The following is a 26,377-nucleotide window of genomic DNA, read 5'->3' on the forward strand; positions in this document are numbered from 1 at the left end:
TGGCTGGAAAGCAGAGATCATCGCTCACCCCATTTTTCTCGGTGTCGTACATAAAGTCGCGCTGACGTAACTTCTTGTACGCGGCCACCAACCTGTGCAAATATTAATAAAGAAAAGCTGCGTACGACCAACTGTTCGCTCTCAGAGACTGCTTGCGTCACTAGTGCCGGCGCAGAGCGCGTTCGGGAGAGGCTGCAGATGCTCCCGACAGCAGCAGCCACGGTGTTCGCTTTATCGTTTCCCAAGCTCGGCGCGCCGATTATGTGACGTTTATGGTATTGTAAACTCTAACACATCTGTTTCCCTCGGTGCTCGAGAAGTGCGCCGTGGCCGAACGTGCGGCGAGCCGCATTTCGACGCTCCTGATACCCGGAAGGCCGCTGCGTTCACCGTCGATCTGGCTGGCTGTCGACAGAAATCTAGAGAACAGCAAGCTCGGCCGCCGAACTTGTTTACGCGTCCGACTCGCCGAGTGCGATAACCTCCCGGCGGAAGAGCGGCGATGTCAAACTTCTACAACCCCGTAACCGCTTGCCTGAAGAAGGTAAAGGAATACGTGGTTATTTATTGGCTGTCGTTTGAAGTGCCGTCGCGAACTCCGCGTTGCTTTTAACGCGTTAAACGAATTCTTGTGCAGCAGGCTGGACGAGAGGATGCCATGGCCGTCGAGGAGCAAGCGAAAGATGAACGTAAGTCGTGCATCCGACGTAAACAGGTAGCGGATAGAGGCCTCGCGCGGCAGCGAACGTGAGCCAGTTGGCAGTCATGATTTTGCTCCCCTCGTGTGGAGGCTTTTTTCTCGCGTGGAGAAGCTCCTGTGATGTGGCGGTCTGAATTTCCGCATCTCTGTTTTTGATAAGTGTGTTCGGAGTTTTGCTTACCGATGCGAAGGCGCATCGGAATGCTGTTAAAATGGTGCGCGCGGTTCAAGATGCGTGCGTCAACCTCTGTAAACTATGCACAATTTTGTGTGTATGTGGAATATAAGTACTTCCATCAATTTCTTACATAAAAAGGCTTTGCGGAGCTTTTCGCTATGTTCAACAAAATTTTAAGTTTCGGGCTTTCAACATTCTTAAGCTGCAAGCTTGTGAGCTTTTCGGCCAAACATGGAACGTTCGTGAGACTTAAAATAACGGTAATGATTCTCGCTACGTAACCTGCAGATATTTTTGCAGAGTGAAATTAAGCTTCCAGTTGCAGCAGGATGGGATGCATGCAGACAGCATTTTCTAGTAAATAATATCGCTGGAAAAGGTCAAGTGATTAGATCTTAATTTTTAGTCACTACGCAGAACCAGGCAAAAATATCCAGCTGGTTTTCAGCTAAAACTACCTGGTCCCAGCTGGGAACAAGCTGGTACATCATCTGGATTTGAAGCACCTACTTTATATGAGCGTGTTGCACTATATGCAATTCAACACCTTTATTGCCTCACCCATTGTAAGGGGTCCTCTCTTGAGCTGAAGTTGTTGCACGTGCGCTTTTAAGATCAAAGTTTGCATGGAAGGTGATTGTATTTTTCGCATCACAAAACCTGTGGCGGATGGTACTTGCCAGACTTTGGGCCGTATTCCGAGTCCCACCTCCACTAATTGCTCCCTCCACACGGCTAAGGGTAGGATTCCGCAATGCTTATGCATGGGGAGATTGGTTTCAAGGAGCTTTTCTACTGAAAACTCGAGTGGAAGAAGGACTCGGAATACCGGGGCTTTAATCTTGCACAGAAAGGCAGACCCTTTTATTTAGGCCCGTGCAACGCTGAAAATGGGTATTGTTTCATCATCTGCACCGTCCTCACATAAAAAAAAAGAGTACCATATAATAACTGCTACTTTCTTGTGTGCTGTCCCAGAACTTGGAGCTCCAGGTGAAATGTCGTTTGTGTACACCATTTTCCTACGCATGCAGAGAAAGAGAAGCCCTTGGCAGGCACCAACGCTGCACCCACCGGCTGGGTTTACGGCATTGCGTCCGGAGTCTACAACGCCGGAACGGGCGGCGTGAAATGGGTGGCGTCGACCACGTACAACGTTGGAGCCGCCGTCGTCGGCACGGGGTCTGTCCTGGTGCACAAGGTGGCGCGAAAAGACAAGTCTAAGAACGAGTAATGCTTGGAGGCTGGCAAAGGAAGGAAGTGTTAGGGGATGAAGTTTTGCCCACATTCGCATGGCTTGGTGCCAGAATTGCGAGCAGTGCGTGCAGTCGTGACCGTAATTACTCAAGGGACAGACAGTGCGCAAGAATGTAAAAATGGTGCGTGTACGCTGGGTATTCGTATGTGCCATGAGTCTGTGTGTGGTTTTCCATGTTTGAGTTCTCTCAACATCCAGGCCACTCATTTGACCGGTCGTTGGAAAAACGCTTTCAGGGAGCGTCTATAAGGGCATTGTTAGTGGCGAAGCAGGCGCCCCCACAAAGCAGGGCCAATTTGACATTCGTGTTGTGTGCTGGCCACATGTCTGTGTTTGTGTGCAATTTTCTTTTGCATTTCTAAAGAGGATGTCGTCGGCATTTGCGGCAAAATGTTCAATGTTTTACGTGTGCTAGCACCGCAAGGGTTGCTTAGCTTATGCTTAGACGTCGTGGAAAACTAAAGGTCTTAAAAAGAGCCATGAAAACAAAATACAAATTCGTTTTATTTGAAAGATTTCATGTTTTATAGTGTCCCTAGCACTTGTCGGAAGCAAACAATGTTTTATTCACTGAGAAATTAATCAATTTACGTTAAAATTTTGATTTTCCCGCTACATCGTGTTTTTGTGGTCTGCAATGACATCACAACAACCGACCGCCCTGCAGCCGATTGGAAAGCCTTGTTTACCGTTAGTGAGCCTAGATGGCGCCACCATACCGTGACAAGCCATTTTCTGCCTCTGGTTTGTTTTTGACCGTATTTGAATCTGGTTTGTTTTTGTTCAGGGAGAAAATAACCGTTTCGTGAAACGGAGCGCTCGCTCGACAAATATGGTCACGTAAGACACCGTTGCTTGCGTCAATCGGTCAGTGTCGTCTAAAACTACTCAAAAGCCCCACAGTCCTGTGCAGCTAAACTAAGCATAGTTCACGCACAGTACCAACAGCAGTACGCATCGGTACTTCTATGTTTACATGTGCTTTCGTAACTTACTTTGTCGGTCTCACCATTCTTACTGCTTTAAAAAGAGAGTGGCCTGAATTTAAGCGCAAATAGCTCGTTTGGCAAGCTTTGCTTTTGCCGGCCTCCACCAATCACAGAGCTGGCTGGTATGACATCATAGGTTCTGTTGCGGGAAATGAGCGAGCGGGTCGCATGGCTTTTTCCTTTTTTCCTAATTATACAGCTTATTTGAACGAAGTTTACGTTAAAAGTGGTGTCAGTATGATTCTAACGAGGCGATCTTTTGAATGAACCAAACTTGTGTTTTGTCTTCATGGCTCCTTTAACGATGGCTTTAGTTTTTGCAGATTTCATGCACGTGCTTTCAAACAGGCCCTGCTTCCACCCTCCCCAGTGTGCCTTAAGCACTTTGTTGAAAATACTACTGTCTTTTGGCAACCCAAATTATAAGCCTGTTTATTTTTTAATACTACCGTTTTTAAAATAAGACTCATTTGGGTGTGCACGCTTCTTACAAGAGAAATATTTTTCTGTGCATTGCTTGGCAAAAAATTTGTGCTGGTGAGCTTGCCAGTTCCGAGAGCATGAAATTAATTCTCGGTAGCAAACATCACTTTCATGGGTACGTGGCAATTTAACATATATTAAATGTCATTTGTGACTATTTCTTATAGCTTTCAATATTCCATGGGTCATATCTGTCACTGTGTGTGCTTGTCACAGAATTTTGCCAAATTCTCCACATGGCTTTCGTCTCAGCTGAATGTCTGTTCATAATGTGGTACAATGGCATTGTATGCTTTCCTATCTCAGGCCTAGAAACTAGCACGAGGCTTGTTGCAATCCATTTAGTTGCAATCCACTGCCGTGACGGATGGATTTCAATTCTAAAGACTTGTTAGAGACAGCACTGGAATGCACTGCCCGACATAAAAAGTTTGACAACTTTAGCCCGACTGCTGTTTGCGAACGTTCCCGTTTCGCAGGTTATCCTACTCAGAGTGGCCGGTTTTTTCGCATTGTTCAAAGCTGGTGCACATGTTTTGATGGTGCAGTTGCCACAGAGATTGTATTTACGACACCGAGAAGTTCAAAGAAATACATTGCACTAGTCGAGACAACTGCTTCCCTGTCTGCCTTTGCTTTTAACCTAGTTTATGTTAATGTTGGCTCTTAATTGCCGACTCCCAGTGTGTCAGAAAATGGCCTGCATATTATAAGCTTTAAGCCAGTGAGTTATATACCTGTGCCACACGTACACGAAAAATGACAATAAGTGCGTAGTGCCTTATAGGGACACCGAAGTGATTTGTAAACATTGCGGGATTACCAGCGCAAATTGTAGCCCCAAGTCCACAGGCCATGTTTCGACCACTCTGAGTGCATTACGCGAATTTATTTGGTAGAAAAATCATTTCGAAAATACTGTCCTCCACTCTGCATCCTCGCCCATTTTCTGTGGCGTTTTCGTGTGACGTCAGGAGGAGATAACTTGGCTTGACCGCGCTACTGCACGGCTCGCCGACCTTCCGACAGAGTCAGTCGGCCCAGCGAGTCCGCCGGCCGCCGACGGGTCGTCGCAATTCGTTCGCTCAGTTGAAACGAAGCCACGACACGTTTGTGAATGGAAGAATGTGCCTTTCTTTACTTTGTTAATTTGTACACTGTATCAAGCTCCAAGTCCAGGTCGCTCCACACAAGCACTGCACAAGCGCACATGTGACGCTTCACTGACTGGTACGCTAGTAGGAGCGAAGTCAATATAGGTACTAAGGAAATAAAATCAACTGAAACTTCTACCGTACAGCGTAAACCTAGAGAGCAGGAAGTACTTTTTTGCGCTAAGTGAACAAGCACAGCGGTTAGCATCATGACTATGCATCTGCGAACGCTTTTCCGTCTAAGAAGTGATATTGCTAGACACGAGATATTGTGGAAATTTGGGGGACGCTTACTGCACGAGCACTATACAACAATTAGTCACCTAAGCTGCTTGAAACGCTAAAACTAAATAAAAGTGTAAACTGGTTATACATTCTATACCTCATATTTCCCTCACCAGCAGCTCTGGCTTGTAGCCGAGTGGTATGGAGCGCTAGGTGTATTATTTTGCAAGTCGCAAGTTCGGATGCCCGAGGGTACATTCTTTCCTTTTTTTGGTAAGTTGATTTTTACGTTTTCGGTTGATGTTGTCTATACTGAGTTCACCATTTTTGGGCCGTAACGTTCACTGCTCCATGAACAAGTTCGCAGAACGCGCGCAGACCGACACTGACGCACTAGTGAGTTCTCATTGGCGTGCTGTTGCCATAAGCACCGACTGCTTGCGGGCAGTGGGCACAGGCCAGAATCAGCAGACCTTTGGCCTGGTGCCAACACGCTTTTTACGATGCAGGCATGAGTGAGGCAAGCTCCAAATATAGGGGAAAAGTGCATGGCATTTGAGCGTCTGCGCCGACGCAGAGGGCGTTCATCCACTGCGTATGCCTCGGCATTGCTATGATTCCAAGCCGTCCTGGGAGGGTTATCTTAGGCATTTTACAGCCAACATGGCAGAAGCGTGGTACGACGATTACTGATATCGAGAATGCTCATCCACCGACAACGTTGGATGTCAAGCATGTTGTTTTACAGAACCGAAACCGAAACTTGTTTGAATGCTAATCATGGGCATCGTCCAATCACAGTGCACCTCCTCCCGTCGTCACAGCGTTTAGTTGGTGCGGCCTCCGCAGAACGCGCATGGTAGTTTTTCTTCTTTCAAGCTTCATAAAATAATTACCGACTTGTCAACCGGATAAACGATGATAAGTGTTAATTTGAGCCAGTCTACGCATTGCAAGCAAAACCGGGAGCTTGACAAATTCCCTTCGGTGTCCCTTTAAGTTTTAATGCCGTTAATTCGCTGCTATACGCAAAAATCTAACGCCATTCGCTCTGATGTCATTTTTGGTTTAAGGAGTTCTGCAAAACTTATTCGCCTTCACGAATGCCCTAAATCTGCCTACTCTCGAACTCGATAAGCACCAAATGAAACCAACGGAATTCTTAGCACCAGAGTGATGACGTGGAGACGTAGCTGAACTTCAAAATAATACGATTTTTTTGTGCACTCTTGGTGGCGAAGTTCTGAAGATGAAGTTCGCTAAAACAGCGGCAACGGGCAAAACAATCTGTTACTCGTCTTAAATTTTTTGGATTAGGCCACTGCTGGCAGGCGGTGGCATGCAGCTGCTGAAGCCACTTTTAGAAACGGCTCACACCATTTTTTTAGAAAACACTATTTTTCATAAAGTTTTCTTTCACAAAAAAAAAAACATTCTTAATCCCTGCAAGACGGTTGTTTTTTTTACGTTAAAAACTTCTAAAATATGAGTGCATTTCTCTTTTTGGTCATTATCACCATCATTCCCAACACCTTTAATGCCGTAGTGTCTTCGTGTGTAGCATGGCCCGCCCAAATGTAATTTTTCGTGTACGTGTGGCACAGGTATTAATTAGACATTGTTCAGAATTAATTTCAGTGGCCCTTGAGTCAAGATGCCCAAGGTGGAATAACAAACCTGATGCACACTGCATTTAAGTAGACTAGGTAATAACTACGCCATAAGATGCCAAGGTGTTGGCGCCTCTGGCACACTTCATGCACTTGCCCAACGATGCAATTAGCTTGCACGAAGTGGCTGATACATTTACAAACGTGAAAATTTAGAGGGCTTGTGGGCTTTCAACTGAAATGGGGCAATTTTATAGCAGAGAGGCAGTTAGTAAATGGCAATGTGCTAAATCTTGCAGAAAATTAACAATGGTTTAGAGGCAAAAACTCCAGCAGCGCAGGATGTGGCAATATCTGTGTGCCTCTTCTAACCGTGCAATGCTATCAAAGATGAGAAATATGTTAAACCTCATTAACTGGAAAGATTTTTTATAATTGAGAACCAACGTTTCTGCTGTTCACGTATATTCTAGTTGCTTGTGTTGCAATTTTCGGGGGTCCTAATCCAGATAACTCGAAGCCTTGCCTGTAAAAGATTGGGAAGGAACAATCACTTTGCAGTACATCAAAACTCAAACAGTTTCATAGGTTGCCAAATTTATGGAAATTTGATTAAATACAACAAAACAAAAAACTTCGATTTGAGGTAATTCCGCGAATAGTTTACTTCGGAGCCACAAGTGCATGCAATTGTATGTGCACTTCGACAACGGACTTGTGTTTGCCCCCATCGTTTACGTCGCACTTCTAGTTTGTTTCTAGGCCATGCAGACAAAATAGAAGTTTGTTTTATTCAAAAGATTTGGTGTTTTATAATGCCCCCTGTGCTCGTTCGGCACCAAAGGATGATTTATTCACCAAGAAATTTAACAATTTAAGCCAATTTCGATTTTCCTGCTGGAAAGAGTTTCATGACGTCTGCAATGACGTATCCGGGACAAGTACTAAAGCAAACGCAAGTAGGTGGACTCTGGCTGCAGCGAACTGGGGAACGCCTTGTTTGCTGCCAGTCCTCCTAGATGGCGCCACCGTACCGCTCGGGACCATTGTACGCCTTCGCTTTGTTTTTGACCGGATTTGGGCCTGGATAATGTTTGTTACGGATTATAGTACTCGTTGAAGACAATGTCGCTTATGCCAGCTGGCCAATGTAAGTACAACACGCCGGACGGCTGTGCAGCTATAACCAGCATAGTGCGTGCCAACGTTTATAGATAAACGTTGGTGCGCACAGTGCGCACTGGTGCTTCTATGTTTACATGCGCATTCGTAACTTCGATTGTTTCCCCACCATTCGTACTTCTATAAAAAATAAGCGCAAGTTTTTGCCGGCCGCAGCCAATCGCACAGCTGCCCATAATACATCACAGGTTCTAGTGTGGGAACTGTTCTAGTGGGTCACATGGCCTTATATTCTTCTTATCTGAGTGAAGTTTGCTTTAAAAGTGGTGTTAGTGTTGTTCTAGCGAGGCAATCTTTCAAAAGAACCAAACTTGCATTTTGTCTGCATGGCCCCTTCAACCCCTCTCCAACCACACTTTCAACACACCTTATTATCGCGTCCTGATCTGCTTTCCACAGAGTTCGAAATAACGAGCTCTGCGGTTGCACTTCCGTCACAAAACAATGCTTACTGGCACGTCCAATGAATGTGCTAAATCTGTGCATTGCGAGGACTACCTTGTATTTCGCTGCCACATGAGGACTGCAATATATAGGCGCATGAACGTATCGGGAGCTCAGCTCACCTTGTCTCAGTGGAGCTTTTAAGCCTCAGCTGTACTCAAGTTGCCCAGTTCTAGCCAAACAAACCTGACCTTGTGGTTCGTTCCAAGGCAAGCACAGAGCACCAGTGAAGTGCTCTTCGATGTTTGACCAGGTTTAACCGTTCCTGCTGAACTGCATCTGTCTCAATTGGACGCAGCGAATGTTTGCTTCTGTCTGTTGCAAGCAAGCTGTGAGGATATAACTTTGTGTAGGGTTTGGAAAGCAAGCGGGTAATCTGAACCCCATCCTTACAAACCAATTTCCCTGCAATGGAAGCATTTCTAAGTTATGCGTCAACTTATGGTTGTACATGTCAAAGCCAAACGTAGGCGGTGGGGCTGGGATCCATGGCCTCATGTTTAGTAGTAGCACAATACCTTAAACACACAGATACCGCACTGGGACGAACACATTTGGAGGGAGGTATGAGCTGCCCAGTCTTCCAAAATTTGTCCAAAATAAGGCAAAAAATTTGTCAAATGTATTCAGGATCTCTATAAAAGCTTTCAGTAAGACCACAGGCATCTTTGCATTAAGTGCAGAGCACTTTAGGGGCTCACCTTGTCGTCGTAGCTCACTCACTGGACCCAAGTAGAGCCACACGGCATTCAGTCGTCGCGGCGTAACCCAGAGGCCTCAAATGCCAAGCGGTTTATATAGTCATAAGCATTCTAAACTCATGAACCGCTGGCACTTGTAATACATCACCCCGTTATTTAATACAAAGAAAACTGTAGGTACATTTGAGGCAAAATATACTTAATTAACCGGCAGCGCCCGCGTTCATTTAGTTGGGAACTTGGGTTAGTTTTTACAGTGCAACGCCGGCACGTGCGGGAGGAAAAGCAAGCACAAAAAGAAAACTCCCGCTGGCGCGGCTTCAGGCAGGGGGCACGCGAGCACTGCGAAGGCGGGAAATTTCAACTGCATTGCGTGGCAGCGTATAATAACGGCGCTACAGCCCAGTATGGCGAATCACTGCTTTGCACTTCCGGCAGCGTTCACATTGAGTGGAGCGGCTTTAATTTTTTTTTCTCATTAGGCAAGTAAAAGTCAATTCTTTTTATACAGTTGAACCCCTTTATAAGAGACACGTACCGGGGAGCAGTTTCTGTCTCTTATACGAGATGTCTCTTATAAGCAGGGTACCATGTTTTCACTTACTAATCAGACCCTAGTTCAATGTGGGCACCCTATGACTAAAACAAGCTCAAAAGAATGCTACAGCATGTTTCAAAAGATTCATTCTAATTTATGTTTGGCCCCCAGAATTTATGAAACAGCTCTGAATCTTTGTTTGCTTCATGACTGTATTTACACTGTATATTTTACAACCGATTCTGCAAGCTTTTTTTCTTTCCTCGTTTGTGGAAGATGAATCGTACATGTTGAGTTCACAAGCCTAATGAATAGGCGGAGCGCACAGCTTCTTCCGCTGTGTGCTCAGGCTATTCATTATGCTTGCAGGACTCAACATCTGCGATGCTTTTTGATTGGGAGCTATGCCAGTGGGAGAACCCGCATGTGCGATCGCGCTCCATCCAATGGATGGCAGTAAGCTTCAACCACTTCTGCAAGTTGCATTTCCATTGGCAGGGCTTCTCATCGTCATTTCATAGCTGACTGAACCACTGTGTGTTTGCTGAAGTGATAATAAATAGCGACTGCAGGCGTCTGTCGTCCACCTGTGCTTCCAGGATGGAAGCAACTGCAATTAGTGGCTGGTGGCACTGTGTCTGAAGTTAAAATGTCTATTACAAGCGAGATTATTGATTAAAGTTCAAGGATGACTTGTCCCTTATAACCAATCTTCTACATCCGATGTCTGTTATAAAAGAGGTCGATTTAATGGGAAAGATAGGGCAGCCAACCATGTGGGTCAATAGTGTCTCTTATACCCATTTGTCTCTTACATCAGTGTCTCTTATAACGAGGTTCAGCTGTATTACGTGGTACAGAATAAAAGCTTCAAGTATGGAGGAAAACAAGCCAATGGTTACTCTGTGGCGCTACTGGGCAGCTTCGTCCAAGAATTGGAGCTGCTCAGTGCCGACAGGCTTTCAGCAGAACGTATTTTGTGTGAACACACAAGGAAAAAAAAAAAAAAAGAGGTAACCAGTTCGAATATGCCTTTATCATCAAGAATGCGCAAGATTCTGTTTTGGCATGGGACAAATTATAGACAAGAAATCTGTTCACGAATTGGGGAATGGAGCAAGAATGTGAAAAAAAAGAAATTCGACTTGACATGGGTTCACAAAAGCAACACTGGTGAAACATTACATATGACGGATGCCCTACAACCATACAATTGCAGTGTACTATAAAGATTCCAGCAAAATAAAATGCTGCGTGCTGCCTATACCATATCGCAGCTTGAACGTTTGCAGGCACGCATCTATTTACACTATGTACAATAGCCCGTGATAAATACACCTGTACTTAGACACAAACATTCGCAACATTTGGGAAATGCGGCCACACTTCAGGTAATTAAATATAGGCGAGTGTGAACAGAGCCAACTGACGAAATCGGCGGATGATTGCAAGTAGTAATCGACATGTGCAAATCAGCAAGCCTCGTACGACACGCTTTGTCAGTTACAATTTTGAAGACCATGCACACGAGCTGCAAAGCCAACATCTCACTCTGTTTACAGCTCAGCTAAGCCCTGTGCTTGAGTTTTTTTTTTTTTTGCATTGGTTTTTCTTCCTTATGTACACACATACGTACCTTCCTTCCGAAAATTACTAACCTCTTTGGTAGTATTATATCTGCATCGAAGATTAGGAGTACTACCATATTTGCACGATACTAACGCGCGCCTTTCATCGCTAAAAGTAGCCTTGAAATATGTGGTCCCAGTAAAATAGGGCTCAAAACCGAAATCGGCTCTTTCCCCGGTTTAGTTTTAATGCTAGCAGGAGCTAGACAAGCAAGTTCATGAAGCACAAAAGATTGCTCCTGCCACAGTTGCGAGCATCAAATAAAATGCCTTCTGCCATGTACGTGGTGTCATGTCTTTTACATCTGCGGGGCAGAATCGGCGTCAAAATATTTTTTTAAATTTTTGTAGGTAAACTTCCGTGCACATTACAATCGGGGGCACGTTAGAATTGTGCAAATATGCTAGTTTTCAGTTAAAAAACTGGCCGGTTACAAAGAAGGAAACAAATACCAAGGACCCCCAGGATTTTCATTAGGGATATCAGGGTTGGATGGAGTTGCAGGTATCTTTCGTTCAACCACATTTGCACTGGTTTTAAGGCACTACAACTTTCCAGCCATGCCAGTCCCTCTCTGTATCTTCTTGCTGCAGTGTATTCCCAAAAGGTAAGTTTGTGGTAAAGTTCGCTAAATATTACGCAATGCGGAATCAAGCAAGACGAGCAAAAAATATTTAAAAAATTACCAAAGTGTAGCGGCATGTACAAAAGACTTGCAGTATGGCGCAATGATTAGGGACAATAGCAAACGTACACGGTTTAAGAACACGTTACAGAACTGGAAATTAGCAACAGATGCTACCGAGTCCAACCAATGCTTTATGTCTAGGCCATAGTAAATGGGAAAACTTTTGTAGCAGCAGGCTCGTGCTAAATAAAACATTTGTAAGGCAAAGTTGCCTCTCGTTTCAAATTATATTTACAACGCCAAAAGGGGGAGGGGGGGCTAGAGGCATTCGTCAGAAAAAAAGGGGGGGGTTTTAAATACAGAAAGGCCAACACACAAATGGTACATATGATAATGATAAGTGCGTCTACACCAGTCATGGAAGCCATTAAAGTAAGGATAACGGCATCAAGAGCACACAGGAAATGCACTTTGCCACCTTGTCACAAGAACCCTTGCTTTCACTCTGCTGCTCTGCTTTTACAAAGCCCACGTGAAAAACCAAGTTTCCTGACGATTTATTTACTCGCCATCAAACTCCCACGACTACTGTAAATGTTGGGCGGAAAATAGTACAACACTGAAATTTAGACTGTGCACACAACAAAACATCAGTTGTGCTTTAACATCAAACCCATAAAATGAGCGATTACAGGCAGCCAGAAATATATACACATATAATAATTACTGAACTGCATATACAAACTCACTCTTCAATGAAAAATGTTCTCCTTTCATTAGGTCTTGAGCATTCTAACACTCCAGGTGGGAGACAAAAAGCAAGAACTTATAAAAGCAGCCTTATCACTCCATCACCTCTTGGGCTACTCGTGTCAGCACAAAGTGCAACTCGTTAGTCAAATACAAGACAATCGTGGCACAAAACGAAGCAAATCATTCTGAAATTACGCATTGTATGAAATATAGCGATCAGTTTCTGACGGCACAAGTCGTCACAACGTATGGGCTACACAAACTATCAGACCAAACAAACACACTTGTGAGCTCATAATGAGCGACATTGCATGGACACAAAGGACATTAAAGGGGCCGTGAACACAAAATACAACTTAGTTCTGTTTGAAAGAACTGGACTCAGCTTTGCTTCAGCAGCGAAAGAAGTTTTTTAGACGAAAAAACGCAAGAAATATAGAAAAACATTCAAATTTCACGCCGCAGCGATGTAATGCGGGCAGTAGCGACGCGCTATGGACTGGCACTAAAACAACTTTTAAGTGTATTGACTGCGTGTTACCATTCGAGTGATACGATCAAACAGAACTAGAGGCCCCACTACAGTCTCCCAGTCATGTTTTTGGACGGTGGTTTAAGGGGGGACACTGGTCTTGAGGACATTCTTGTTATTTTTTAACCTATGTGCTTGAGATTTACACACTGAGTGTATATTAACATCCTGAGCACAAATATGCAGTCAGTTTTCGTCTATGGGGTGTAAGTTTAGAGTTGTGCAACATGTTATGGCACTCCGTTTCGGGCAATTTTTTCATTATGTACCTATGAAATACTCAAATAGCTTTTATCCCTTTATGCTCTAGAAGGACCAGGGAGTGCAACTATACCACTGCAGTAATTTTAGCATGGTTTCTGCAAATGCTGTAAAATTCGCAAATGTCAGGTTATCAATTTACAATGTTTTTGTAAAATTAACTGCATAAAATCTTGTGCCAGAAAAAAGAATTCTGTACTTTTGTGGTTTTATTGCACTGTTCAGTTCATAAGCTTTCGAATGCAGCAAAAATGATGTAAATCTAACCAGTACATCCTAAGATATTGTACCCGACAGCTGACCATGTGGGAAAAAAATTGGTTCTGAGAAAACAGGGCACGAAGTTTGCGAACATAGGCAAAAATGGTCATTTAGGCGACTTCAAACGGTGACAGCTTTGTGAATACTTATGATACAGCTATGATATTTTCCAGGTACATTCTTTGGGACCTGTAGACTGCAAATAAAATTAATACAGAAAATTGATTTTTTGACCAATTTTCGGTCCTCAAGACCAGTGTCCCCCCCTTAAAAGTCTCCGAAAAGTGGCTGTGAAATCGCCACTGTTGAATATGTTTTTTTTTTTTTTAATATCACGGTTATTTGTCTGAATTTGGCAACAAAATGGGCATTGTTGTTATTGGGACAGAATAGCCTTTACAATGAACTCAACTTGCATTCTGTCTTCGTGGCCCCTATAATTCCAGTTTCACAAGCACGCTAAAACAAATGCAACATATTACAACAATTAAATTTTAACAGCCTGTCCTGCAAATTTTTCTTCCATGCATAGTAGTTTTAACAACAAAAAAATATGCTTGCCATTTTCTGCCTGGCGAATAGGGACTTCGCTTTTTCGACTGACCTATGTTGAGGTAACAAAGTTGGACAAGACTAAAAATACAGTGACAGACGCTATGAGGGGAAAAAAAAAAGGAAACCTCAACTTTGCGCATTCTTGACAATGTCTTCTGGGCACGAAGAGATGCAGCCGTGGGCAGTTGTCCGCACCCTACTGGAGGGAAAGCAGCAGTTCACCCACAACGTGGCAGCGGCAGCAGTGACAAGACAATACCGAATGATGTGTCCAAGCGTCCCTCAAACGTTCCTACTTGCAAGGTTTTTCTTCGAATTCATGACGGTGCTTGTTGATGCTGGCAGCACACTGACAAACAAAGTGTTTCCCACAGAAGCAATTCCCGAAGCCACTGGTTTCGGGTAGGGCGGCTGGCATCCGAACCCAAGAATCATTTTTCCTCTCCTCCCAGTCCAGACTCTGGCTTCTCTATGTTGAAAAATCTGATCAACTTTACGAGGCGGAAAAATAAGCGGACGAAGCTTTCTCAGATGCACAAGTGCCTCTTGTGGCATCAAAATCCTGGCCGTACACTTTCTTTAGCAACATTAATTAGTACTGGTATTCGAGGGGCTCAAATACGCGCACAATCCATTCCTGAAACCAGAAATTCGTCATCCTCTCACTAAAAGCTTGCAAACAGCAAGCAAATTTTAAAGAAACAACGGCCCAACCTAAGGTGACCCGTTGATGTAAAAACAATTCCTATTTCAAAATTTAAAATAATAAAAAACTTCATAAAACATAGCTAAAAACATGAATGATACCTTGGAATGCAATGTTCAAAATTATCATGAAAAAAAAAATAACGAATTATACTACAAATAATTCGTGCTCTAATAACAGTTGTCCTATAAAGCTTTGCGTGCCCAGACTGCATACTTCGTAAAACATCACTTAGTTATGCATACTTCGTAAAACATCACTTAGTTACGCTCGACAACGCTTCAAGTCGCCAGCTAGAGTACCTACGTTTCAGCCATCACCCCCTATGGCCGACTCATTTTCTGAAAATGAATCGCGAATTCATCCCGAAGTCTTTGGTGCTTGAGGGACGAAGCAGGGGCTTCGATGCCTACGTAAAAGGCAAGTGCGTCAATTGGCCAAAAGGGTATCCACGTATACGAGAGGATTGGATCGCCATTCCCCTGGTAAGCAACAGTCGTGCCTTCCTCCTCAGCCTACACGGCCAGCCGCCCCACCCTTCCCGACACGGCCAGGGGGGCATCACTGCGGGGCTGTAGCAGGTGGCCAGGCAAGAAGCGGGAGTCTGTCGTTGCAGCACAACACCACAGTTAGCGACCAAGTCACGCCACGGCGACCATGTTCTCGTCATTCTCGTCCTCCGAGGAGTCCTCCGCGAGCGAGGCTAGGGCGCACATACGTGTTCTACCGCGTGCCGTTGTCGACCGCGCGGCCGGCGGAAGCCGCGGGTCCACACACAAGTCGGGGTCCGGGACCACGGGGTTCTCGCGCAGCACGTCACTCGGGTCCTCCGGATGAGAGCTGGAGGCCACACGCTTCCGGGCCTGGAAAAACAGTGTGGAGAAGTGAGAAAGCCACGTTACAGTCGGCAGTGAAAAACTGCAGGCTGGTCTACGAAACCTGCTACAGTGCAGGCAGTTTTAATAACCGATGTGAGGGGGCACTTTTAAAGGAACGAAGGACGTGAAGAGGATGAAGTGCACGGGCCGAGGTAGGTGAGGAGCACGTGGAGGAAGAAGAAGAAGAGGGGATGAGGCAGAACAGGCATGGAAAAGTCGGAGGGAGGAGGAATGAAGTGCTTGGCGAGTTCTCAGCTGGATGTCAACGCCCAGGACACCTAACAACTGAGCCACACATCCTCCTTCTGGCCTTCAAGATTGTCAAAAACGTCCCTACAGCTTCGGCAACAGAGCCTGCAAGTGCACGGGCCACACAGCCGCTCCTTCCCTTGGTCACGACAGCCCCAAACAGCAAGACCACCGACGCCCTCCACCAGCCTCACAAGCTCGACCACCGCACGTGAGCCCGCACGTTGATGTGAAGGACTTTTAATGCGTAGCATTCTTTCCCGAGTGCCCCCACACCACAGCCAGGACCATGCAACGCCCTGCATTTCCACAAAAATGCAGATATCGCGGAAGTTCCAACTGTGATTGCCATAATGGCCTAAATGGAGATAACTGGTCACATGAAATTTTGAAAAACTAAAAAATAAGAAAAATATAAAATATTTACGGAAAATGGCAAACCGTGTAATGCCCTGCATTTCCACAATAATGCTGATTTTGTGAAAGTTCCAAATTTAATCGTTGTAATAAAGTAAATGGAAATAATCGGTCAAACGAAATTTTGAAAAACTGAGAAATAAGAGAAATATAAAATAATTATGGAAAATGGCAAACTGTATAACACCCTGTATTTCCACAATGATGAAGATTTCACAAGTTTCCCCTGCAATCGTTTTAATAGCGTAATATGAGAGAATTGGTCGGACAGGGTTTACAAAAAACAAAAACTTGGATGGAGAAAACACACTCAAGACAGGCGCCATAAGAATGGTATGCATAAGTAGATAATTCTCTGAATTTCTGCAGAATTTTTTTTTTTTTTTCCTGGGGACTGCACTGATTATTTAGCTTCGATTTTCATTTTTGTACTCTATCTTGTATCTGCCCCACGAATATATTTCCTCTGTTGTGTGATGCCAAATCACCTCATCCTCCTTTGCCAGGTCGGCCCAACTTCCTCATTACAAAAACAATCTGCTTTACAATCTACATCGGCGGCCTCGATTCCCCTTTACAAGACACTGCAACTCGGTATGTTCGCTTTGGAAGCAGGTTTGAGAGCCATAATTAAACAGCACAAGGATGCCAGGGTGAAGGAAGCGAATGAGCAACGTGCTTGTTCTGTTCCTTTTCTTTTTCATCTCGTCTTTTCACTTTCACATTGCGAAAAATCAGCTAAACTTACCTGCAAAGAGGAGATAAAATAGGATCAGCGCAGAAACCAGGAATTTTTCATAAGCAAACTGAGCATAGCATGAAACTACTAGTGCATTACCAGTCCAGGCACATTTAATCCTTTCTCATAGTTGCTGTCGTGGAAGGGAGCAAAGAAAAAGCAAAACAAGGTTACTAGCTCTTGCATGCTTTGAACAAGGGTTCGCTCATGAACAAAGAAAGATTTTTTCGGAACCAGAGAGCAATAGAGAGCTGCTACCATCCAAACTGAGCTGCGTGTGTGAGCGTTTCCGACGATACACGCACCCCAGTTGGGCAAATGTACACTTCCAAATGTTGCTTCCTTCCAAGTAACAACACTGAAACGCACTGGAGCCAGTGCACTTTCGGCAAAAGTTCCACTTGGAACATGCATCTATTGCCCAAGCCACTCCATCACTTCTAGTTAAACTGGATCGACATGCATCCTCCTCTTGACCACAAGGTACGGCAGCTCACAAACTGCAGCCACTGCAATGGCGTAGGGTACTCCAGCACAGTTACAGCCGCCTCTGGAGGAAACTGCAGTCTGCCATCTCCGGGGGTAACAGGGTAACAGGCTACAGGGTGGCCAATGGTTGGACTTGGCTACGAGCCACGCCATCTTGTAGCCAAAAGGATGCCCAGTCATTTACAGACCAACATCAAGAGTGCCAACAAAGAGGCACAGCCACCAGCGATGAAGTGGCATGGGTGAAAGACGCAGCTTCCACGTGGCAAGCCCTCGCTGAAAATGCATTTGCTCTAGTGTGTCTCAGTACCTGTTGCCATGTGCCACAGGCCCCGCAAGGCAACGGCACAGTCGCGCACGGTACTCAGTCAACTCCTCTGAAGAGACACAGATACAGTTGAACCCCAATACAACGAACTCCGCTTCGACGAAATATTTCCAATTCCCCATCAGCTAGCCACAGAAGTCAATGCAACTAAGTCTTTGTACAACGAACCATTCGTCTGGCTTGTTTTTGCTCCAACAAAATTTTCGCTCAGTGGGGCTGGGTTTGAACATTTATTTTATGGTAGAATGAGCACAACACCAGCCATCCATAGCTTCTTGTACTATCGGGGCACTGCTTAGTTTCACCTAAAACATGCACCGTGCGTCCACACTACCTATTATATAAACAAAAACAAACACAAACTCTTTATGGACGCCATTGTTTGCTAGTGATAACAATGCTGTCTTTACACAAGGCGCAGGCCCGGTTCGGCAAGCCGGAGCTACAGCCAATCCGTATCCAGTTGAAATCGCACTAATGTGCCCTGCTGGGGCTGCGCCGTCACCTATGCATTGTGAGCAGCTGTCATTGCAGTTTTCCTTTCACCATTCTTCAGACAAAAGCAAAAATATTGTTTTCGTGTTTACTCGTGAAACCGCGTCATCCTATTTTAATCGTGAGCATGCGCTGGTGATAAATGCAAGCGCCCACGCGGCTTGCCTGCCAAGGTCAGACACCACCGTGCCCAGTCAGAAAAGATAATGCGCTCCGCTCCTGCCACATGCGAGAGGGGGACTTTAGCTATCTGCAAGTAATCAGCTCGGTAGGCATGCCTCATTATATTGCAATATGTTTTGCGACTGCAGTTATTCCCTGGTAACGCACTCATTATGTGCAGGTAAAATACAGATAAGCATTGGTACGTTTGTCATCTGCATAAACAAAACGTAATTGCACGTCACTCCTTTTCTGAACACTGCATTATGCAGTCAATGATGCGGATAATATATAGGGCTATTATTCTTGCCCTTCCGTGGCATGTTGGGACAGATTTCACCTCAACGAATTTCCCACTCCAACAAAATTTTTCGCACATCCCGTCAGTTTTGTTGTAGCGGGATTTGACTGCAGTATGCTCGTACAGCCTCCGTAGGCGTGGCGGCAATTTATACACCACAAACAGGAAGTTGCAATTACTACTTCCAAAATGAACAGGCTGTGTACACAACACAAAATTGTACGTGCAGTTTAGGAACAGTACTAATAGAATGCAATGAGAGGGCTATTTTACACTTTTCAAAGTTCTTACTCGGTAGAGTAAAAGCTCGTTAATTCGAGCTCAAAGGGGACCATAAAACTGTTCGAATTAAGCGGAGTTCATATTAGCAGGCGGGAGCTAGAATGAATGAACATCGCACCACACTCCACGGGTAGAACACAACGAAGCCACCTCTGGACTCGTTATCACGAATTAGGCGCTACTACACGTTTGTGGCAGGTGATTTCGTGAATAATGACACTGTTTATGCTCGAAAACACGTTTATTTACATGGCAGGGTTGAAGTAATCAAAATGAAAAGTAATGGTCCACTACAGAAGCGAAATACTGTGGGAGCAGTGTACCATTTGCACTACGCTGTTGTTTTTCTGTTTCTTTGTTTTGCACCTCTAGTAAATTTGGCTTGGTTTGGATTCGCAACACACTGTAATCACTCTTGGCAGACTTTGTCTGCAAGGAGCGATGGAAACCAGGGGATCCCAGTTCGAATTAACCATTCTCGATACCGACGTGTTCAAATTAGGAGGAGTTTCCCCCCACTGAAAGATACAAGGCTGTGCCAGGACCAGGGCGCGAGTTCGAATTGACTGCATGTTCTAATTAACCGAGTTCGAATTAACGAGCTTTTACTGTACTAGTTTGCTGCACTCGCGTCAGTTACGATGCCAAAACCATGCGACCCTTCCTCACACCTGTTCTCATTACGGGCAAACTGTGAGAAACGCCAGGGTGCCCGAGCCCCCCTGCCCACCTGTTTGCCTTTCCTGGCCGGCTGGGACGGGGGCGTCCCCGTGACGGTGCTGCTGTCCCCAAACTCCTCCAGCTCGTGGAAGTGCTGCTTCCGCGAGAGCAGGGTCAGCTGCAGCGTGTCCATGCCCTGCTCCATGATGCCGTCCGTCTCCAGTTGCACATTGTAGTTGTTGGCCTGGAAAGCGCGCCAGACAACAAGCCGCAAAAGGTGCACAGATTAAGTATCGAATGGCCAAGTTCTAACAAATTTTGGAATTCAAGAAGATATGCTGGCTTATTTCAACTTACCGACCATGCATACTTATACTATGCCAAATTTAGTGCTTCTGCCCCAATACTGTACGAAATTTTACACTTCAAAGACAAAGGCAGCTGTGGTACTTTGGCAAAATCATCGATGAGAAAATGTGTGAAGTTCTTGCATTTTTAGGGCACTGGATAACCTGTGGCATGCAACCATAGAAAACATTTGCATTTGCTGTTTTACACCCTGTTTACAAAAATCAAAACCTCGAAAGAGTCAAATTATTATGGCTTATTTAGGGAGAATACATGCACCAAGTTCATAAAGTATAATGAGAAATTTGACTGCCTCTAAGACTGCCATTTATTTAGTGAACCACAATGCTAAGTGGAAAAAAAAAGTAAACTTGTGTACAGGGCTTTGTCCTTCAGCTGAACTGCCCAGCATTAGCTCTCTTCTGCGTTCAACGTCCTCCAGCAATTTTTACGCTGTACAGTGTTCCCGTTTTTACACATAAAGTGAACGCAATACGCCTCGAGCGCTGCCTGTAGGGGTGCCCCTAAAATCCCCCTAGTGGCCCGTTTCAAAAGCAGCTACGGGAGGCTCTGGCCTGCTCCCCATTGTCGCCGCTGCTTTTGCGGAATGTTCACGACAGATTTATCGTTCGTGTGCGTTGGAAATGTATATTTATGTGGAGCAGTCACTTTGTTTGGAAATGTGGTACATTTACGAGAGTGCAAACATTTCTGATGCGGTCTTAGTGTGGTACATTAGGCCTGTATCCGCGCCAGCCGTGGGTAGCAGGCCGGCTTCGCGAAACCGGCTAATGCACGGAGCTGATTGCGATTCCACTGCCCTCAAATTACAGTGTCTCCGTAAGCAGAGTTTCCTCAAATGGTCATGCTACGGCTATACACTACGAAGTAAATTGGTTTGTGTGTGTGTGTGTGCTTACATAATCTAGCGGAGCACTCATGACTGACCGCGCGCCAGTTACGCCTGCTAGTATCATACCTCAGGTATTGACCACTACTCTGGACAAGACAATGCGGCATAAATTTCACGAACACTCTACGAAAGAAGTACGACAGATAATGCAGAATATGCTCCGGAATCGGCACACAACAAAAAATTTCATGCTGGGTCGTCTTGTGAGGTGAGCGCTAGCAAAAATTCATGTTACATTTATCCTCCGCAAAGCAGCGCGTAGACGGGCTTATCGAGTAATCTGAGACTTAATTCTCTTTCGAAACATCGTCAATGACACAGGGGTCCTGAAGAGTCTAGCACAAACTTAAATCAGAGGGCCTTATCAGATAACACACTCTTCTAACGACACCTCTTATCGCTTCTGAACTCACTGTATACTTCAAAAAATGTGCCCACCAAGTGATCAGCCATTCGTTTTTCGACTTCAACAAAAGGAAAGCGAGCCGCAGCTTATGTGTGCGATTACTAAAACGTTCATTCCTTGATTTCACTCCGCATTTGAACACAACAATAACTAAGCCCCCCCAAGTGCTTACATAGTGCTTGCATAGCACTTCCTAGAATAGTACAGGAACAGCGATTGTATGCTTGCTGGTAGCGACAAGACCCGCAGCTGGCAGGATCAAGGTGTCACTCTTTGGACAGCCGAGCCACTTTTCATTCCTTTTTCTCGACAGTGCTGCATCTAGCTAGCGCAGTTCTGCGCCACGCCATTCCCACAACAGGCCGTCGATGGCCAGACGTTTATTGTATGTGGCAGACGCTTCCACGAAGAACGCAGAGTGGTGGCACTGACCAGCTGCAGTGTGGAGGCAAAGTAGCGCGGCACCTCCCAGACGGGCTTGCCCCTGCAGATGGAGCGGAAGCCGAGCGTCTGCTTGGACGGCGCATCCGAGAAGTTGTCCAGCACCCGGTTGCAGTAGGTGCGGATGTTGAAGCTCTCCCGCTCCTGCAAGCACAGCAGCAACACCATCTCACTGCTAGCAGCCAAGGAGAGGGATGGAGGTGCAGGGATAACCAAGATGCTGCTCCTTGCAAAGACAATGGACACAAGATCGAGGGGTTCGCTCCCATCTCTCGAGGAATTGAGCAAAACATGGAATGGGACGACGGGGGGGGGGGGGGGGTGGCTGTATTCAGTATTCTATATCCATACAAACGCAATCCCACACTATCTTCCTTGCAACCATTATCACTCTGACATGACAACAGGATCCCCCCCTGTTGCTTTTGAGGTTGATTTCGCTCCTCAAGGACGACAGCGCTGCAATGCCACTCTACTCTAACGTTCGCGCTCACTCACCAACACTGCCTCTAAACCGAACTTCAAGCACTGGCGTACAGCAACTGGCACAACAGAATCGCTGGTTAACTGTCACAGTCTCTGAATTTTCAGCCATGGTTGCGCGTCAAGTGCAAATACTGAATGATATTTCTGAGGTGGAAAAAAAAAATTGTAATTTCACTGCAATAGCTTGCATGGGCATAGTGGAGTTCGTGCCAAGTAGAGAGTTTGTTTTGAATTCACACAGCATTAAAAATGCAGCTCAATTGCACAGCCCGATCACTGTGATTTGTAAAACAAGTACGATAATAGAATGCAAAATGGTCTGAAGATAACACACACTTGGGTTTAAAGGGACAGACAACAGATTTTTGTTGAGCATATATTCTCTTTCCCAAATGAAAGGGCATCACTTAAAGCACCTTAACGAGAAGCGGTTTTGCTGATAACACCCTAGAACTTTTTAAATCAAAATTTTTAGATCCATGAGCCATATGTGTCCTCCCAAAAATAATGCTGGCAACCATGACATACAGTAGCGCGGCAACATACTTTTGTCTGTATGCGCAATGAAAAGCGATATTTAAAAACTTGTTCTCAGCTAAAAAAAAGTGTGAATCGCAGGCTTTCTTATTCCTTTATGAGTTTTCCTTTAATTCACCAGTCTATTTTGCACGAAGGCGCCATCTGTTGGGATGCACGATAGATAGAATTTGGCTTCACGCATGCTTTACGTTGTGGAGGTCGGAAGTTCGATTCTCCCCGGGCACGTCCCTTTTTTTGGCGTATTGGGAAACTGAAATCGAATATTTTGGCAGAACAAACACCTCTGACTCAGGCAGAATCGTCAAAGCTCCTTCACTGGGTCTGTTTACTGAACGCTGCCGTTGATCCTGGGCATGGAGGCTCAGTTAGCCATACTGAGAGCAACCTGGGGGCGGCGGGCGGTGTTGGCAGGCGGCTGTCTTAAAAATTTTCAAAATAATGTTTAAAAATACATATAAAATTTAAACCTATACAAATACTTGTGTTAAAAGGTTATCAATAAGTGCATAAACTTTTCAGCAGTCCCGGTACCTGCTAGGTTTGCAGGTCACGTGACCGGGACACATATTGTAGTATCAAGTTTCGACACGACGAACCACCAAGTTTGCTGCCAAATTAAAATTATTTCCTCCAATTTGTTTATAAATTGCTAGTGGTTGCCGGGCTATATAAAACGCTGGCTTTCATATGAGCTAGAGAACATATACGCGACAAAAATCGGTTGTCCGTCCCTTTAAGTTATAATTTTGTGGTTTATTGAAAAGCTGTTCTGACAGGCACGATTTACTTGTAAAATAGGCACATCAATCCATAAATGCGAATCGACTTCCTTTTTGTCAATAGCGTCCTTTCGGAAGCCCGGGAGAACCAAACTGAAAGTTTATCAAAATAAACCCACCTCTGACATTCAAAACCTTCATCCTTGTGATGATGTAGTTAATGCAATGCTGGAAGCATTACAAATATGGTTTGCCATGCAATTCATGCTGTTGTCAGATGCAAGGCCTTTACACGTGCACTGTCACCCGATCCATTTGAAATGTGACAATCACAACAATGTGCCTGACAACAATGAACAACAATGGCACCATCAACATCTGTTATATGGCAAGACAAGCCCCTTCCGTGTACAATGCTGACAGCAGGAGCCAACTTAAAACACAACATTCAACGGCAAACGTAAGCGACATACCACACAACCACGGGCTGCTGATGCATGAAGCCTGTTCTCAGTTCTAAAAACAAAAGGTTATACCTTGATACCTGCCCCATCACGCTTCGGGGCTAGTACTGAACGGCTTGATCTGAACGATCAGGCTAGATAACAAGCACAGACAACACCCCTCATCCCACGCCGCTCTACCTCCAGTTTTCGCATAGCAGTTAGCTAAGCCCCTTTCTGCAGTTGCTCCCAGATTGCCGACAGCACTTTAAGTCAAGTTGGGTTTCCGCGCTGCATTGCGAAAATGTGCTGGAAAAATGTGCAGGAAATTTTGAGCAATGTCTTGCCATACATGTTGTGCCATCCACTTTTGTGCTAAGTGAATACACTGCTGATGAGCACCCGGACTCACTGGTGACTACTGCGCTACTGGGCGAGGACAGGCTCACCCCCCCTCCTCCTCCCTCCTACTGCAACACAAGCAGTTCAGCTGGCCCCTCAGCAATAGTGAAGCAGTTGCACACAACATTAAGCCCATAGAGTGTCATACAATAACAACTAGAGAGGAATCTGGTGCTGCGATCGTCCGCCTCACTGGGCGTGATCGGTAGTTCTGGATTCGGATTGGTGCTCGATGGCTTGCGGAAGTAACTATGGATTTGATTGTGCAGACAGTTTCGTTTTTGATTTACATGGACACATTCGCCTACGCGGGGTGTTGAAAGAAGCAATCAAAAATACGTTTCTCCTTGAACTGCATTCCGCGTGCGCACTGACGCCACCCTGAAAGGAATGTTTTATAACCAGAGTTGCTAATTGGGTGGGTTATCAATTCATTGCCGGCACAGCGAGCACTAAAACACAAATGACGGTGCTCTGTGCGGCGAAGTTGTCTGCGAATCAGGAGATGTAGCTAGATGAGGCTCTGCTCATTCGGCAGAGCAATGTATTGTCGAGCTGACGACAGTTGCGAATCGCTTGGAACAGCCGCACCTTTCGTGCGAACGCCGGCTCCTACGGCGTAGACCAGCAGTACCGGCAGCTGATAGGAACGCAGCTTGATAACTGTCACTAATTCAGTAAGGAATAACTTCTCCAAAGGGTCATAACTTCTCCAAAGGGTCAAAGTAGGTCACTAGCTACTTGAGCAAAAAAAAAAAAAAAAAAAAAAAAAAAACATGATGCAAAATTTTTGTGTCAGTGCCCCTTTAATGCTGCCCAGGTGTCTAGCTTCATTCCATGCCTGCCATTCTTAGCTGTTGCTGCACCTCTGGGCCTGCCAAATTACCGTCCTTTGCCATTAAACGGGACATGTCACACTCCAATGTAACTATGCTCCTGCCTTACTCTCACCAGAGAGTACCGGAGGCAACTGTTCCCCCTGTCTCGTCCGGAGGCCGACGCTCTTTCAAGTGAAAAATGCCAGGCTGCTCACCTCTTCCATGTCGAGCAGGGGTCTGATGCGGGTCTCCCAGTCCGCCACGCGCTTCTGCAGGTCAGACAACTGGAACTCGGACATGGGCTCCTGAGGTGGTTAAAAAGCACAAGGGCACAGGCAGGATTCAGCGGGGCTCCCACCCTCCACAGAAGGCTCAACAGAACGGAGAAACTTTGAACTCACGCTGATCTCCCGCAAATAGTTGTGGACTAGATTTTCGTAGGAGTTCTCTGGGGGCTCCTCTGGAGTAGACGGTGGGCCTATCAAAGGGGAGAGGGGGAGAGAGATGGGAGAGGGACACATCAGGAAAATTTTAAAAGTCGTATGTTGTCTGTATGGTCCCTTAAAACAATAAATAACCGTACCACGTTAAGACATTGAACACTAGGGCCATGTTCTCAGTTTTTCAAACCAATTTAGATATGTTTTGAACCAGAAAAGTGCATTCAAATGTGCTTTTTCTCTCACGCCATCCTTCCTGCCAGCATAGCCGCCTGTTATGACAATGCCCTGGTAAGTTTGCAGGGCAAAACTTATCGTATTGCTAGCATATTCATATTTAACCCGCACAACACATTCGCAAATAAAACAAAAAGTCCTGGATCTTGACAACATCTTTGTCGACCAGCATATGTTTGTGTAATGAATGAATACCACCACTTTTATGGCTTAAAATTCCTGGATCATGACATCTTTTATCAAATTATGAAGGCAACAAAAGGCCACCAAGGCATAGTGATAAGATCAACTGCTCTTGCAAAAAAAGAGAATAGCAAAACAGAAAACTATTCAAGTCGCTAAAACCCCGCTTACAATACTTAGGGCAAAAACACGTCAGATCATTTCCAGCACTGGT

At 45.2% G+C, this 26,377-nt stretch overlaps 2 protein-coding genes across 5 annotated transcripts in view; one reads left to right on the forward strand and one right to left on the reverse strand.

Annotated features, from left to right (window-relative positions):
• Nucleotides 1-134: 134 nt before the first annotated feature.
• LOC144174797 (uncharacterized) lies at nucleotides 135-4,222 on the forward strand. Of its 2 annotated transcripts, none has more exons than XM_077703689.1 (3): nucleotides 135-544; nucleotides 638-689; nucleotides 1,913-4,222. In XM_077703689.1, the coding sequence occupies exons 1-3, from the start codon at nucleotides 503-505 to the stop codon at nucleotides 2,110-2,112; spliced, it is 294 nt and encodes a 97-aa protein (XP_077559815.1). In that variant the 5' UTR covers nucleotides 135-502; the 3' UTR covers nucleotides 2,113-4,222. The 2 variants fall into 2 exon arrangements, with proteins under 2 accessions (XP_077559815.1, XP_077559816.1); XM_077703690.1 differs by having other exon boundaries at nucleotides 641-689.
• Nucleotides 4,223-10,476: 6,254 nt separating this feature from the next.
• The window catches only part of LOC144174794 (condensin-2 complex subunit H2-like), a 65,117-nt gene continuing 49,216 nt past the window's right edge, over nucleotides 10,477-26,377 (reverse strand). For all 3 annotated transcript variants that reach the window (XM_077703687.1, XM_077703685.1, XM_077703686.1), the window contains 5 exons: nucleotides 25,705-25,781; nucleotides 25,519-25,608; nucleotides 21,887-22,039; nucleotides 19,858-20,031; nucleotides 10,477-15,650 (listed from right to left, as the gene is read on the reverse strand). In XM_077703687.1, the coding sequence (XP_077559813.1) occupies nucleotides 15,429-15,650; nucleotides 19,858-20,031; nucleotides 21,887-22,039; nucleotides 25,519-25,608; nucleotides 25,705-25,781 (716 nt within the window). In that variant the 3' untranslated portion in view covers nucleotides 10,477-15,428. The remainder of the gene's footprint in view (nucleotides 15,651-19,857; nucleotides 20,032-21,886; nucleotides 22,040-25,518; nucleotides 25,609-25,704; nucleotides 25,782-26,377) is intronic.

This window comes from Haemaphysalis longicornis, unplaced genomic scaffold (assembly GCF_048455015.1).
Source record: "Haemaphysalis longicornis isolate Haplotype H1 unplaced genomic scaffold, Haemaphysalis longicornis Haplotype H1 scaffold_3, whole genome shotgun sequence".
NCBI lineage: Eukaryota > Metazoa > Arthropoda > Arachnida > Ixodida > Ixodidae > Haemaphysalis > Haemaphysalis longicornis.